The 16,522-nt window shown below is 39.4% G+C and overlaps 1 protein-coding gene across 2 annotated transcripts in view; it reads left to right on the forward strand.

Annotated features, from left to right (window-relative positions):
- Positions 1-1,596: 1,596 nt before the first annotated feature.
- LOC117440935 (ankyrin-3-like) overlaps positions 1,597-16,522 on the forward strand; it is a 35,763-nt gene continuing 20,837 nt past the window's right edge. The window contains exons 1-29 of one of the 2 annotated variants that reach the window (XM_071202139.1): positions 1,597-1,681; positions 1,791-1,889; positions 1,976-2,161; positions 2,916-2,939; positions 4,391-4,492; positions 4,955-5,053; positions 5,203-5,301; positions 5,478-5,675; positions 5,919-6,017; positions 6,111-6,209; positions 6,372-6,470; positions 6,674-6,871; positions 7,001-7,099; positions 7,341-7,439; positions 7,582-7,779; positions 9,302-9,400; positions 9,818-9,916; positions 10,009-10,107; positions 10,215-10,313; positions 10,449-10,521; positions 11,742-11,868; positions 12,082-12,151; positions 12,299-12,402; positions 12,743-12,778; positions 14,455-14,679; positions 14,841-14,939; positions 15,410-15,564; positions 15,884-16,095; positions 16,186-16,393. In XM_071202139.1, the coding sequence (XP_071058240.1) occupies positions 1,812-1,889; positions 1,976-2,161; positions 2,916-2,939; positions 4,391-4,492; positions 4,955-5,053; positions 5,203-5,301; positions 5,478-5,675; positions 5,919-6,017; positions 6,111-6,209; positions 6,372-6,470; positions 6,674-6,871; positions 7,001-7,099; positions 7,341-7,439; positions 7,582-7,779; positions 9,302-9,400; positions 9,818-9,916; positions 10,009-10,107; positions 10,215-10,313; positions 10,449-10,521; positions 11,742-11,868; positions 12,082-12,151; positions 12,299-12,402; positions 12,743-12,778; positions 14,455-14,679; positions 14,841-14,939; positions 15,410-15,564; positions 15,884-16,095; positions 16,186-16,393 (3,382 nt within the window). In that variant the 5' untranslated portion in view covers positions 1,597-1,681; positions 1,791-1,811. The remainder of the gene's footprint in view (positions 1,682-1,790; positions 1,890-1,975; positions 2,162-2,915; positions 2,940-4,390; positions 4,493-4,954; positions 5,054-5,202; positions 5,302-5,477; positions 5,676-5,918; positions 6,018-6,110; positions 6,210-6,371; positions 6,471-6,673; positions 6,872-7,000; positions 7,100-7,340; positions 7,440-7,581; positions 7,780-9,301; positions 9,401-9,817; positions 9,917-10,008; positions 10,108-10,214; positions 10,314-10,448; positions 10,522-11,741; positions 11,869-12,081; positions 12,152-12,298; positions 12,403-12,742; positions 12,779-14,454; positions 14,680-14,840; positions 14,940-15,409; positions 15,565-15,883; positions 16,096-16,185; positions 16,394-16,522) is intronic. The other variant, XM_071202140.1, reaches the window with a different exon arrangement.

Genomic DNA, 16,522 nt, shown 5'->3' on the forward strand with positions numbered 1-16,522 from the left:
AGGATCAGAGGCCTTCAATGTGATGCTCACTTTGAAGCTGCATGAGGGAAAGATCAGCCATGTTTTTTAAGTGATAAAAAAAAAAATAGTTAAAAAAGAAATACAATTATCAAGCACAAGACTTCAGAAACTTGACATTATACTGTAGGCTTCACAAAGTATGCAGATGTGTAGTGTAATTCCATGAGAACCCCTCAGTTATTCACTATCATTCATAGACATGTGTTTTCAAGAAGTCTTATGTTGATTATTTGTTTCCCCTAGAATGGTCTCAACGCACTACATCTGGCGGCAAAGGAAGGACACAAGGACTTAGTTGAGGAACTGTTGGAGAGAGGAGCACCTGTTGACTCTCCCACCAAGGTACGTGCACAAAATATGACTATGTTAGTTGATAGTTGTTGTATCCTACCAGCTTCCTAGATACAAACATATCACAGTTTGATCTCTAACCATACATGGGGGACGAAGTTGAAAAAGTAGGGGGGGGGGGGGGGGGAGTTGGTGGATAGGACATGTATGTAAGTAATATATAGTGGTATCAGTTGTAAAGTACTAAGTCAATTACTGCTTCTCTCTTGAATTATGGAATCTAAATGGCAACAGTGGTGTTGGACCTGAGGGTGATTTCAGAGGAAGAAAGTCATGTGAAGAGAGTTCATTTGTAATTTTATATATTCCCAATAACGTGTACTCCATCTAGTCTGACATGAATTTCATTTCTGGATTATTTCTTTAGATGTCTTTCTCTTTAATTTCACACTTGTTGTAACACACACTGCTTAATAACAACAAACATAACACATTATAGAGCATTTCATAGTGACTATAAAACAAGGGAAATTATCATCAACTTTATAATTGCTGGTCACTCATTTGTTAATATCTTGCTGGGAGGATAATGTGTTATAATATCTATAATTTTAAAAATAATGCCATATAATAATTGCAATCATGTACTGCACAGTAAAACTATAGTATGCACTATAGACATGGGCGTGCAAATGATGCTATGATTATTCAGTTATGAATTATTATGTTACTTTACCATATAAGTCCATATAAAATGCTCTGTAATGTGTTGTGATTCTTGTTATAAAGCATTATGAAGATGAATTTGTGCTTATTAATACAGTATTATAGGCGGATTATAACGCATAAAGTTATTTCAAATCAGATTTATTAACTCTTAATATCTGCAAGAAGTTGTATTATTAAATATTCTATATTTACTGGAAGGAGGCACAGGGATAAGAGTGATGGTACACTTCTTGGCAAGCTCTTCCTCATGTGACTCTTTGGTCTAATGTGTCAGTGATTTCACAGCTAGCAACAGCTAACAGCCGCCAAAGAATCTGTCCTTGGATCGACATTCATTTAGCCTTTGATAATAATAACATATCTAAGATCAAGTCATTGGCATATTTAGAATGGGAATAATTTTAAAGATGGGATATTAACAGAGGCTTCTGTGACCATCACACATTTATACTACATCACTTTAAAGTAGCTGTAGTAAAGTGTTTATGCCCACACAGGATGCACACTTGGCTGGTAGCTGTTACCCTTTTCTTCTCTGCAGAAAGGAAACACTGCCCTCCATATTGCCGCATTGGCCGGACAAGAAGAAGTAGTCAGACTACTGGTGAAGAGAGGAGGAGATGTCAACACTCAGTCACAGGTGAGATGCTTCATAATGATCAAAAGCTAAAAGGGAAAACAATAGCATGAATATGATCTTACACTACTACATGTATGTGCATATGAACTGTGTACATGTGTCTCTACAGAATGGCTTCACTCCACTCTACATGGCAGCCCAGGAGAATCACTTGGATGTGGTGCGATACATGTTGGAAAATGAAGGGAACCAAAGCATTGCAACTGAGGTAAATGAATGCCCCTATTTCCCTTTTTTCCTTTATTCAAATGTATTGTATTCACCTATCTTGATTATGCTTGTCTTCTCCTCCAGGATGGTTTCACTCCTCTGGCCATCGCGCTCCAGCAGGGCCACGACTCTGTGGTCTCCCTGCTGTTGGAGCATGACACCAAGGGCAAGGTCCGCCTCCCTGCCCTGCATATAGCAGCCCGCAAAGACGACACCAAGTCTGCCGCACTGCTGCTGCAGAACGACCACAACGCTGACGTCCAGTCCAAGGTGAGGAAAAGCGACGAGGAAGAATCTAATGGAGGAAGAAGGAGGGTCTATGTGAAATATCAAATTGGAGTGGAGAGAGATATTAGGAAGAGTTAGAACAGAAAGCCTTCTCCGATTACAACATGGGAGAGGGAAGGAGGAAAAGAAGGAAGCAGGACTACGTGTGTAATAATTCATCTGACTTTTCATCTGCATTCATTTGCCTGCAATTGATTTGATTTTTTTGACTTGATTACATTTATTTCGAATGTGTAAAACAATAATACAAAATGTAACATGAAAATTATTATACAATACAAAATTAAGCATTGTCAAATTGATATACAAAAAATATTACTGATTCTAAATGATATGTATAAACAAATGATCTACTTAATTACACATCTGAAAAGGTGTGGGAAGAATTTGACACTTATTAAATCCCACCCCTTCTCCCCACAACTAAATTATTAACATATATATATATATATACATTTGTTATTGAAAAACAAACAAACAAAACAAAAACATAAAACAAAAAATAAATAAACAGATAAATAAACCAACAAATAAAGAAACAAATACATAATTTAATTCAAGACTTTGATAGTATTAATGTACAGAGCTTCTCTCAGAATGGTTTGTTGGTACACAAATGTGCTTTTGGTTTTCTATGTGTGTGTCCCTTTGAATGTACCCTGTGATTTTTGTGACAAGTCCCTTTCCTAACAACCCTACATCCTATTCCTATCCTTTCTCAATGCGTCCTAACCAGATGATGGTCAATAGAACCACAGAGGTATACAGACTCCTCTAATTCCTTTCAGCTTTGTTGTCCTGATATTTTCCTCATACATGTACAACTAGGCCCTATGCACCGATAATCTGAGTGCATGCAGCTGTACTACACATTCCCGCATGGCTGAAGCTAAAAGCATTGTGTTGTATTAATAGATTCCAGAGAATGTTAGTTTATTATATTTTAATTAACACTTTTTGATTGTACTTAATTAATCATTCTTAAAAATTGATTAGCTCTTAATATTTTGAAACACTAAAAGTATTTAAAGGTCCCCTATTATACTGTTTTTCATCAATATATTATAGGTCTCAGATATATACAAAACATGTCTCTGAAGTGTTTGGCTTGAAATACCAAACAGATCACCCATAATCCCCTCTGTTTCAGCCCTGTTTCAAAAGTGCTGATTCTGTCTGTTACTTTAGATGAAAATAAGATGCCACTCCCCACGCCCCTTTGCAAGAAATTTGGACTAAAAAAACCACAATGGTGCTCTAGGAGGAGATTCAGGTGATAAGGGGGGGGGGGGGGGGGGTTACCTTGGTTGGTTATTGGCTAATGGTTACACAAGCCAAAAAATTGATCAGGACAAAAAGAGAGAGAATCTTTTTTCCTGAAACTTTCAGAATCTCCTTACACAGAGGGGACACATGTTAATGTATAAAAGACTGGAAAAAGTGGATTTTGCACAATAGGTGACCTTTAAATCATGTATCCCTTTTATTTAGTGCTTTATCTCTGCATAACATTCAGCATGTGTACTTTAAAGCACGTTGTTAGCATTGTTTTTCCTGTCTGACACACGTTATTGATCTTTAAGTTAACTCTGTTTTTTAAATTGCATCATGTCTATCAGAATGGGAAGGTAAGGAGTGAACACACCTGCAACTGTGCACTGTAGATATTTATATATATGGCTTATATATAAATGTCCATTTGTCCGTGCAAGCACACATCGCGCATAGTTGCATGGTGTATTGAAGTTTTGATTTGTAATGTCTTTGTGTTGGAACCTTGGTTTTCAGTGCTTTGATTTCTTCACCATTTGATTTTTTCAGCAGGCATGGTTGACTTACAGGGTTTCTGCATGCATTATGTATTGCCTGTGCTATTTTGAGGCATGCCCGTTTTTTATACTTCTTCTTACATCAATGTGTCTAGTTCTTTTTTTCAGCATGCAGCCTTTGTGTATTACTGCTTCAGTACTTCAGTAAAGTCAGATTTATTTGTTGAAAAATCTGGTGATTCTTGCTTTCTGATTTGTCTTGCTTTCTTCATATCACTTTCTTTCTTTTATTATTTCTTTCGTGACCTGATTTATTCTTTCTTACTTTTTTCTCATATCCAACTTTGCTTTTCTTTTGCTACTTTTTTCCATTTTTCTCAACCGCTGTTTCTTTTCCCTCTCACTCTCTCCTCCTTTCCTCTCTCTCTATGTCCGTCTCAAGCAGAGCGGGTTTACGCCTCTGCACATCGCGGCTCACTATGGTAACGTGAATGTCTCCACCCTGTTGCTGAACAGAGGAGCTGCTGTGGACTTCACAGCCAGGGTATAGCCCCATTTACACTTAATAAACCATACCAAGATATTTTCTTTTATTGACGCTTGTATTTTTACTTTGAGGCTTGCAGAGCAGAATGTTTATAGTTTAACATAAAGCATATAACGTTCCCTTTTAGTCTTTATTGCCCTTTTGAACTGCATTTTCTCTGAGCCTGTCAAAGATTGCATTTGTTTTGCATGTTGTCAGCTGCATTGATTTCTTGAAATTGGTCCATGAAGTTAGTTCAAGTTTCTTTGGATGCACTTGGTTAATAAGTGATGTAACTGTCTATTACTACCCTCAACTCAGAAACAGACAGACTAAAACCATACCAACTATTATTAAATAGATTGGAGGACTTTCCATATGGTGTGGAATTTGAATGGGATTTAAATTATACTTTACCGTGTGAATTGAATATTTATTCGGCTAAAGTTAACTTTTGTGCCTTTTTGCCTGCTTTCTCAGAATGGAATAACACCTCTCCATGTGGCCTCCAAGAGGGGCAACACTAACATGGTGGCCCTGCTGTTGGACCGTGGGAGTCAGATAGATGCCAAAACCAGGGTGAGACTGCACACCAGCTTTCATTAAATGTTCTAATTTCTGCACCCACTTCCTAGTCAATTTCCTCTCTCTGTCAAAACACACAAACTGGATTAATGTCTACACTTATATGTATGTGTTTGTGCCTCGCATGTGTGATTTTCTCACAGGATGGGCTGACCCCTCTGCACTGTGCAGCCAGGAGTGGACATGACCCAGCAGTGGAAATTCTGCTGGAGAGAGGAGCTCCCATCTTAGCCAGAACCAAGGTACTTTATGGCCGCACAATTGATCGATCAGCATGCCCCAGAATTTGAAAGTGTAATTTTAAAATTAACAAAGGATTTTCATTTAATTTAGTGCACATGCTTTCTGCTTGTTTTACTTCTCATCTCTTTCTTCAAGTGTACTAGCTTTTCAATCTACTACCTTTGTGCTTACACAGAACGGACTGTCTCCACTACACATGTCAGCCCAGGGAGACCACGTAGAGTGTGTAAAATTCCTGTTGCAGCACAAGGCGCCTGTTGATGATGTCACACTGGACTACCTTACAGCGCTGCATGTTGCCGCTCACTGCGGCCACTACAGAGTCACCAAACTTCTGCTGGACAAGAAAGCAAATCCCAATATTCGAGCACTGGTAGGGATAAACAGGAATTAACAATTGTACATATACAAAAATAGTGAAAAGATGTCATACAGTTTTACTGTAAAATTCTGTGGTCATTTACCAATGACTAAGTATTTAAATGGCCCTGAGGAATACCAAATTACATGCAAGAATCAAATAACTGGCAAAAATGTAATGAAACTACATTTCCAACTCCATATGTATGTAAACATAGTATTTATCAGTTTATATCTCTTTTGCCCTCTCTAACAGAATGGTTTCACTCCTCTCCACATTGCCTGTAAGAAGAACAGAGTGAAGGTGATGGAACTGTTGGTCAAATATGGAGCCTCCATTCAGGCCATTACTGAGGTGAGATACTTTTTAGGAATATCTCAAAATAGAAACTTTAAATGCACACTTTTCTGTATGCTCATCTTCCTGTCTGTCTCTCTCTTTCTCTAGTCTGGTCTGACTCCCATCCATGTAGCTGCTTTCATGGGCCACCTCAACATTGTTTTACTACTGCTTCAGAATGGCGCATCTCCTGACGTCCGTAACATTGTGAGTTCTGAAAAATACTTTCTTTAACTGTCTGTAACCAGTAGTCAAAAATAGATATAGCATAATATCAACTACAAGATGTTATAATGCAACAACCTATTAAGTTGGGGTTTCATTCAGCAAAGCATCTCCTACAGTAAACATTCTGTCTGTGCAAATCAGCGTGGCGAGACAGCTCTCCACATGGCAGCACGAGCAGGTCAGATGGAAGTGGTTCGCTGTCTGCTGAGGAATGGAGCGTTGGTGGATGCCATAGCCAGGGTGAGTGAGCTGTGGCATCATCACAGTTAATCCCTGTTTCTATCTGTCTATCATGAATAAGCGATATTTCTTCCACTGAGTTGCATACAGTACATCTACTCATGGGTCATGTCGCCTGCCTCAACTCTGGATGCTGTGTGTCTATCTTTTTCTAAAACAATTGCCTCTGCCTGTCTCTATGCCTTTTTATCCATCATATACAGGAGAACCAGACTCCCCTCCACATATCGTCCCGTTTGGGGAAAACTGACATTGTCCAGCTTCTGCTGCAGCACATGGCTCATCCAGATGCTGCCACCACCAACGGCTACACTCCCCTCCATATTTCAGCCAGGGAAGGTCAAGAGGAGACGGCTGCCGTGCTTCTGGAGGCCGGAGCCTCACACTCACTGGGCACAAAGGTGAGCAGGGGATCGAACCTGATGCGCTGAGACAGCAAAATATCTGAATCAAGATTCTTACATATCAAGTTTGACATCAACAGTTTGGACATGCAGGCTTAAAACTAAGTTTCCCTTTTCCCTCAACAGAAAGGATTCACTCCGTTACATGTAGCAGCTAAGTATGGGAGCCTCGATGTAGCAAAACTTCTCCTTCAACGCAAAGCTCTCCCTGATGACGCTGGCAAGGTGAACCAAAAATCAGGATGAGTTTTCCACATTATCTGAATAGAACAATTAATATTCAAATGCACAGAAATGGTCTAAGAGGGCAAAGTTATTCATTTTGTAGAGACACTCACAGCACAATGTATGTTTTTGAATAAGAATCATTAAGACAATGAGTAGGGACATGAAAAAGAACAAACCATGAACATACACTGCTCCATTACACAAATATGAATCATTTATCCAATTCTTTTTCTTACAGAATGGCCTGACTCCTCTACATGTGTCAGCTCATTATGACAACCAAGAAGTAGCTCTGCTGCTGCTGGAGAAAGGAGCATCGCCTCACACAACTGCAAAGGTTAGACAAAAGATTTGAAAGAAGAAGTGCTTCGGACACCACATATATATATATATATTGTAACAAATATATATAGGTTGATTTTTAGCTACATGGCGTTGTGTTGTATTCCATGTAACTGTTCACCTTCCTCTCTTTCCAGAATGGCTACACTCCTCTCCATATCGCAGCCAAAAAGAACCAAACAAAAATTGCTTTAGCACTGCTGCAGTATGAAGCAGAGACCAACGTTCTGACCAAGCAGGGAGTCAGCCCGCTACACCTGGCAGCCCAGGAAGGACATGCTGAGATGGCCAGCCTGCTGCTGGGCAAAGGAGCTCACGTCAACACAGGCAACAAGGTCACAAACAAAGACACACTTTCATACTTCTGCTTGACCCTTGTTTAGATTTTTATTAGACACTACTATCTATCACGAAGGGTAGCACCATTTAATTCTCAAATATTCACAGGACATAAGCATATCATTCAATGTCTTTAATGTTGCAACCATTCTTATATACAACAGGGATTAAGTTACAGGTTTTTCTGTAGTGTTACACTAAGGCACGGGTCTCCAACACGTCGATCGCGAGCTACCGGTAGCTCACAAGCCCTCAATAAGTAGCTCGCCAAGCAAATCCAAAATGTAAAAAATACACCAAAAAAAAAAAGGAAATGTAATTAAAAGAATCTACCCTATGCATAAACGAAACCTCAATCATAGCGAACTCTATCTACTTATGACAACTCTATATCTACTATATTTACAACATCCCTCCTCCCCCACAATGACTATCGACCAATCACGTTCTTGCTTGATTTGCGGGACCAGCGTTGCAGTCGGGAAGAAAAGCAATGTGGAGCGGCACCTTACTACTTCATAAGGAGTTTGACCGTGATTTTCCTTCTGGCAGAATCTACACAACACATCAGCCCCATTGAACACAGCCTAGTAATGCCAGTCTGTACAACACATGAGGGGCAGAGTTTTACTCTGTGTGTGTTGCAACTTGCATCTATATGTATTGCACTTGACACACACACACACACACACACACACACACACACACACACACACACACACACACACACACACACACACACACACACACACACACACACACACACACACACACACACACACACACACACACACACACACACACACATGGCGTAATTTCCACTGGGGACAGGGGGGACATGTCCCCCCCACGTTTCGAAATCCCGTTTGTGTCCCCACACTTTCCAAAACAATAAAAAAATAAAGTAAGAAATCATTCCAATGTGTACTATAGGTCAGTAAAAAAATAAATTAAAAAATTAAAAGGGGAGTGATTAGTCAAATATGCATAAATAAAAAGAAAGAATGCTAACTAGGTAACATAAGATAAGAATAAACAAGTTCAAATTATTTGTTATTGGTTGTGATCATATTCTAAAGATGTATAGCTGTATAGTAGTATACAGCTCCCTTTCATATGAGAGTTGAGAGCTGTATCCATAAATTGATTTTGTGCTCAAAGTGCACCAGATTGATGCATTTAACTTCAGCATTTAAAAAAAAAATCTTCCCGGGGGTGCAAGCCCTCCGGACCCCCCTAGAGGATGTGACGTCAACCCCCAAATAAAGCAGATTAAAACAATTAAATTGCATACATTTTCTTTTAGTAAACAATGAAAACGGGCCCCACAGACCCAAACAGCACACAAAGGGTAAAGGCAAGCATATAATAATGTTAAAATGTGCTAAATATATACACTGCAAAAAAAGAGGAGTAAAAGTAGCCCACGACTTGTTTTATTTTTTGAAAGTAGCTCTCATCCTAAAAAAAGGTTGGAGACCCCTGCACTAAGGCAACACTGTGTCTTGTATGTTACAGACCGGGCTGACGTCTCTGCATCTCGCTGCCCAAGAAGACCGAGTCAGTGCAGCAGAAGTACTCGCCAAACACGATGCCAACTTGGATCAGCAAACTAAGGTACAAACACACACTCATAACTGTACACAGAAACACACTCAAAGGTATGAACAGAACAAATAAAGAGTAGTTATGTAATGTAGTAACGTTGTTCTTAAGGAACTATTAAGTTGCTTATTTAAAGTGCATTCACCACTGGAGGTTGTGTTTTAAATGTGAATAGCCTCACTACCAGTAAATCAAAGTAAAGTAGCACACGTAAAAATGTAGCATATCTGCCACCTACTGGCTTTAGGGAAGCATGGCAGTCATTAAGCATACGTTCATCTACATCATTCAGGGTGCTTTATATATATAAATGACCCTTTGTTACAATACAAACTTCCCCACAAACAAAGCAGATCAATTTGGATACAACATGTTTTTTTCTCTGTATTACATCTCACCCTCTCTACTATCTCTCTATTTTTTCTGTAGCTTGGATATACCCCTCTGATAGTTGCTTGTCACTATGGAAATGCCAAGATGGTGAACTTCCTGTTACAGCAAGGAGCCAGTGTCAACGCCAAAACCAAGGTACAATATCAAACTTGAAACAAATGTGGAAAAAATAAGCACAAAGCAAAAGTCTTCCTATTTAGTATTTACAGTGCTTCTTCTTTTTATAGAATGGATATACACCCCTTCACCAGGCAGCACAACAAGGGAATACACACATTATCAACATGTTGCTACAACATGGCGCCAAGCCCAATGCTACCACAGCGGTAAGAAAAAAAAGAATCTCTTTTCATCAATAAGATACATTTGTCTAAATTAAAAAAAGGTATCACTTATTTATTTCAGATTAACACTATCTGTTTCTTTCTGTTAGAATGGAAACACTGCTCTGACGATTGCCAGACGTCTGGGCTACATCTCTGTAGTGGACACACTTAAAGTCGTCACTGAGGAGGTCATCACTACCACAACGGTAAGATCGTACTACCTTTTTGCAACTACAGGTCTGGAACCAGTACATTTTTCATAAATATTAAAGAAAACTCAGCTAACCTTCCTCTGTTTTTGTGTTGCCTTGTTGTTCCGACTGTGAATTGGGATCGTTCAGACGGTCACAGAGAAACACAAGCTCAATGTTCCTGAGACCATGACGGAAATCCTTGATGTGTCTGATGAAGAAGGTGAGTTACTTAAACAGAGAAAGAATACAAATTAAAAAGTTCAAGCTCTCTTTCCCTTTGTTCAGTAGTTATAACGAGCTTTGCATTGTATCTGAGATGTCTGTGTATCTGGAAGCTATTACTAAATGTTTGCCCTACTCCTCCAGCTTGGTGTGGACTTTATCTGTGTTTTTTTATTTTTGTATCTAATTTGTGTTATCATATTGGTAGACATACATTTACTATTTAATTAAATTAATATATTTTGAGGAATTTGTCTCCAAATCCATTTTCCTCCTGTAGATGGTATGTACACTTTATGGCTGAGTTATGTCGCAGTTTATTTAACTGATTTTACATGAGAAGAACTTTCTTGATCCAACACCTTTTTGTTTACTAGGTGTATTCATAACTTTGTTGATTGGGTTTAAGGTGTTGATGCAATGGTGGAAACTAACTGCATGAAATGTGAGGGGCTGGATACGATCACAACAGTGATGCTGGCTATGTAGAATTGACCAATGCACTGGTTTAGTAATGATATACAATAATATTATCACAAAGCTTGTGACGTTTGGATACTACTTGGCCCCCAAAGCAGAGACTGACAAAAATAAAGTTTCAAAGTGTTTAATAAAGGAAGGTCATTCAAGGCAGGTACTGACGACAGGGAGCTGGCTGGCTGCAGTAAGTCCAAAAACAAAGCTGAGGGAAAAACGTTCCCGACAAAAACTAAAAAAAAAGCTCCTCAAAAACTGTGAAGTGAACAAAACATACTCCAGGCTGAAGAAAGGCACTCCGGACCGTGGAACAGCATGTCATTCTCTGGCAGAGAAGTGAGGTGAGAGCCAGGCTCTTAAAGAGCAGGTTGATCATGTGAGTGGGGACAGGTGTGCCTCATCTGCAGCCAGGAGTATACCAGCCACGCCCCCTGTCACACACCAGCCCTGCAGAGACGGAGAGACAGAGTAGTGAGGGGTAAAAGGAGCAAACAACAAGTCAAACACAACAACAAAAACCCCATGCATAACATAACAAAGCTGTCAAGTCTTCAGAACCAGTGACAAAAGCAATTTGCCAGCACTGCTCAGGTGCAAATAGTGTTGGTGTATGTGGTGTTCTAAAAAGGGATACATGTAAATATAAGCAAGGATAAATGATCTCATGTTAAAATGAACCTAGTATGTTGCAACGTGATTATCAAATGTAATCTTTAATTCAAATGGCAAATATTTTACCAGGTGAGGACACTATGACAGGTGATGGAGGAGAGTATCTGAGACCGGAGGATCTCAGAGAGCTGGGTGATGACTCTCTGCCCGGACACTACCTAGACAGCTTCAGCTACATGAGCCACAACCTGGACAGGTACCTAACAACACATACATTACATTGCTTTTAGCTGACATACACAGTACACACTCACACCTAAAACCGCTACTCAAAACGTAATAGATGCAGGGGATGACACATCACTCCTGCTGTCATCCACTGCTTTTGACCAGCCTGCCATGATGTGCATGTAAATATATAAACAGAGAAAAAAGAATAATCAAAAAATCCAACCTGCTTTTCCAACAGGCCGCAGCTTACTCCCATTCACCATCAGAGAGAGGGAGTTCTCATTGAAGACATGCTGACAAGCCACAAGGTAAGGACAAAGCATACATAAGGCGTATGATGACATTGTGTTGGTTCATATTTCTAAGATAGCGTTCCTTAAGGTATCCTTAGTTTAGAGTTTTTTTTAAATACTTTGTTTTAAGTGACTCCAAATGGCCTACTTGTCTGTCTGCAGGTGTCAGCCCTGTCCAGAGAGCAGGATAAGGACTCGTTCCGTCTGAGCTGGGGTGCTGAGCACCTTGATAATGTGGTGCTGTCCTCCAGTCTGTTACACTCTGGGTATGAACACACACACACCAACATTCAAACTCTTTCCTGGTGTAACAGTAACACCAAATATGTTCATTTATTTCACATACATGCTTTCGTTCACTATCAGGAGTGTATGAATCACCTCTGAATCAAAATGTTCCTTACATTATTTACAGTCCTTCACATCTGTGTTTTCTACTCTATTCTATTATTTTGTCTTTGCTGCTCTGTCCGTCTCTTGTCAGGATTTTCCTCACTTTTCCTATTCTTTATTCTCTTTTTGTGTATCGTTTTGTTCCCTCTTTGTGCACTTTCTTGTCTTGGCGGTGTTTGTGATTGTATATGTGTTGTTGTATTCTGCCTATAGCCGTTCTTCTCCGTGCCTAGACCATGACAACAGCAGGTGATACTTTTTGTTCTTTAATTTGGCTACTCCTCCCTAGCCCTCCTTTTTTTCATTCTCCTTTTTAAGGATAGTCTAATTCCCATCCTATTTGTGTGCATGATTTTACAATGCATGACTTTGCATTTGCAGGGTTCAGCTTTTATTTTTCAATCAATCAATCAAAAATATTGTTTTAATTCCACAAGGCAATTAGGTAATCTAGGTGATGTTCCAACCAAATTTATTAGCCTTGATGCAGATTGGATTTCTTTAATCTTGATCATCTGTAAAATCAATTTTCCTAATATGCTATTTATTTGTCTGCCTAATATAGCAGCGTTTTGTGTTGAGAATGATATTGCAAAGTGGGGTGTTTATGACAGCTGAATATAATTTGATATGAATAAATATGAATAATATAAATAATAAGGCTGATATTACTGTATTCTTATTGTCAACAAATCCAATGAAAGGTTTTAAGTCAGTAATATCCTCCGACTCCCTACCCTGCCTGTGGCTCAAAACTCCAAGCCCATTTCTTCCTACTCAATGCTACTCAAACAGAAGAAATATACCGGTCTTGCAGTTTGACTATAAACTTTAATGTGTGTTATCATTAGGGATGCATACCGGTATCCGGTATTACCGAAATACCGGTTACTGGTGGCTACGGTATACCATACCAAAATCAGATCCGGTTTCGATACTTTAAATTAATTTTAAAAGTGAGTCCGTGGCCCGTGATGGCGGGTGTTATAAATTAAATTGCATAATCGTTTTTCTTCATATTTTATGTATTTTTCATTGTTTGTTCAATACTAGAAAGGTAAAAGTCCCACAAATTAACTGTGATGGGATTTGTTTTCTCTCAACAGTGAAGGTAAATGTTGATTTTAAAGATGAGATTTGTTGTGATCTCATGACCATTATTCTATTATGTATTTGTTCTCTAGTCGAATCTCAGGTTTAACATTAATTATAACGGTGCTATAACGGTCTGTTTGCATTGACAAGATGTGCTATTCACGCGGCACACCTGATGGCGGGTGTTATAAAAGATATTCCATAATCGGTTTTCTTCATATTTTTTATGTATTTTTCATTGTTTGTTCAGTACTAAAAGGTCCAAGAAGTCCCACAATTGAATTTAATATTCATTTGACATGTTAACTATATCGTAAAGCGCTTCATGGGAGTAATTGTGGGATGATACATTTTCAAAGTATCACGATATGTATCGGTTGAGTATCGGTATCGTTCAGTGGTATCGGTATTGGTATTGTAAAAAAGTCAACGATATGCATCCCTAGTTATCATGTTCAATACCGAAACCTTGACTAATACTGTAAACTCTTGCTTGCTAGAAGATATCTATTATTTGCACCTTGACAAATAAGATCCAAAAAGAATCTTATTCAATGCCCTCCTCTTTTTTCGCCTGGCTTGCAAATTCCATTTAGAATGGAGTAAAACTGCAAAGAGAACAAGCAAAATGAAATATTAACTGCTACGATGTGCTTGTTGAAATGTAAGTACTGAATGGTGCGTTGAAAATGGTTTCTTCTTAGTGGAATGTCAGTTGCTTTGACTGCATGGAGACTGGTAGTCAACAGATGAGGATCTGTGCCAGAAGTATTGCATTGATAAACAACCAATCTTAAAAAATATATTTCTAACTGGACCCTTTTCTATAGCTTCCTTGTCAGCTTCATGGTCGATGCCAGGGGTGGGGCCATGCGTGGTTGCCGTCACAATGGCCTTCGAATCATTGTGCCACCAAGAAAGTGTTCTGCTCCCACGCGAGTGACATGCAGGCTGGTGAAGAGACACCGTCTGGCCTCTATGCCCCCAATGGTGGAGGGTGAGGGGCTGGCTGGTCGAATCATTGAAGTGGGGCCCACTGGAGCCCAGTTCTTGGGGTAAGTGTGTGTTTTAATGTATGTTTGTTTGAATGTGAGTTTTAACTTGTTGTGTGTTAGAGTTTGTTTGAGTCTATTCGCTTGTGTGAGTGTGTTTACACTCTTGTGCGGTGTGTTCATATTTTCTTCTTCATTCCCCCTCTGTGCTGCCTATGGATCAGTAAGCTCCACCTTCCCACAGCTCCGCCCCCTCTAAATGAGGGTGAGAGCTTGGTCAGTCGCATCCTGCAGCTGGGTCCTCCAGGAACCAAGTTCCTCGGGTAGGACCATGGTTAGGGGACACCCTACCATCCTGGAAATGGTCACATACTTACCCATCTTTTTTCACCGTGTCCACCTTTTTGAGTTTTCCATGATATGATCATTTTAAATCCCATTTTTTTTGTGTTTGCTGTTGCGTTATTACAAATCCTTCTTCAGTGTATGGAACCAATCTCCAGGCTTGTTTCTAGTCTTGTTTCTAGATTATTCTCCTTTTCCTTCTCGTTGTGTTGACATGTTTTTTTAATGACTTTTTATTTCTGATGATGTTTGTTTTACCAGGCATGAAATGCACCTGATGTTTTTAAGCCCAACTTTATATCTTATTTTCTTTTTCTGTCTTTGTTACTTTTGTTGCATAAATCGACCTTAACATAATATTATCTCTGACAAAGCCAGCTTTGATAAACTGTTGCCACAAAGGTATATTAAAGTCCCATTTGTGTTTGACTTTCCCTTCACCCTTCAGGCCTGTGATCGTGGAGATCCCCCATTTTGCAGCTCTGCGGGGAACAGAGAGAGAGCTAGTGATCCTAAGGAGTGAGACAGGGGAGAGCTGGAGGGAACATCACTGTGACTTCACTGAAGAGGAACTGAACCAAATACTTAATGGCATGGATGAAAGTAAGGGATCTGAGCTAGACTGTAATGTAAACCAAGGGTTGTTAATAGGGGTTGATATCTTATATCACAGCATTTTTTATGCAATTAATACATTAAATCCTCAAAACACAGAATTTTAGGCAAAACCATGATCACATTAAGCCATAACACAGACCACAGGAGTGTAGTGAAGTAGGACAGAGTCGCCATTTTGATTACATTGCTGGGATAATAATGGAAAAAAAAAAGTAGAGGAAGTAGTAAATAAAAGAGAAACTGAAATAAACGTACACTTGAGATGTTATTCTCCATACCTCACATACTTTAATTGACTTCACAGAACTTGATTCCCCTGAGGAGCTTGAGAAGAGAAGAATCTGCCGCATCATCACCCGTGACTTCCCACAGTATTTTGCGGTGGTGTCACGGATAAAGCAGGACAGTCATTTGATTGGACCAGAGGGCGGGGTCCTCAGTAGCACTCTTGTGCCACAAGTCCAAGCGGTCTTCCCTGAAGGAGCCCTCACCAAAAAGATCAGAGTTGGGCTACAGGTACGTAAAGTACATTTATTGACCGACACAGATATTTAAATCTAAGGAATCCAATATATTTACTTTTATAAATGTTGTACCTTCTCCTAGGCTCAACCCATTGATGTTGAGGTGGTGCGAAAGATTCTTGGTAACAAAGCCACATTCAGCTCAATTGTCACATTGGAGCCACGAAGGAGAAAGTTCCACAAACCAATCACAATGACCATCCCTATTCCCAAGAGCTCCAATAGTGATGGCCAAAGCGGAGTATACAGTGGAGATGTCCCTACTTTACGTTTGCTTTGCAGCATTACAGGTATGTGTGGGGAATAATTCATCAGCAAACAATAACACATCACTGCGCATTTTGAGCTACCACCACTGTGGGTAGGGTCATCAAAATACATACTCAAAATGTCCCCTCTGTGATGTAATGTCTTCTAAT

The sequence above is a fragment of the Pseudochaenichthys georgianus genome, unplaced genomic scaffold (genome assembly GCF_902827115.2).
Source record: "Pseudochaenichthys georgianus unplaced genomic scaffold, fPseGeo1.2 scaffold_1341_arrow_ctg1, whole genome shotgun sequence".
In the NCBI taxonomy this organism is placed as follows: Eukaryota; Metazoa; Chordata; class Actinopteri; order Perciformes; family Channichthyidae; genus Pseudochaenichthys; species Pseudochaenichthys georgianus.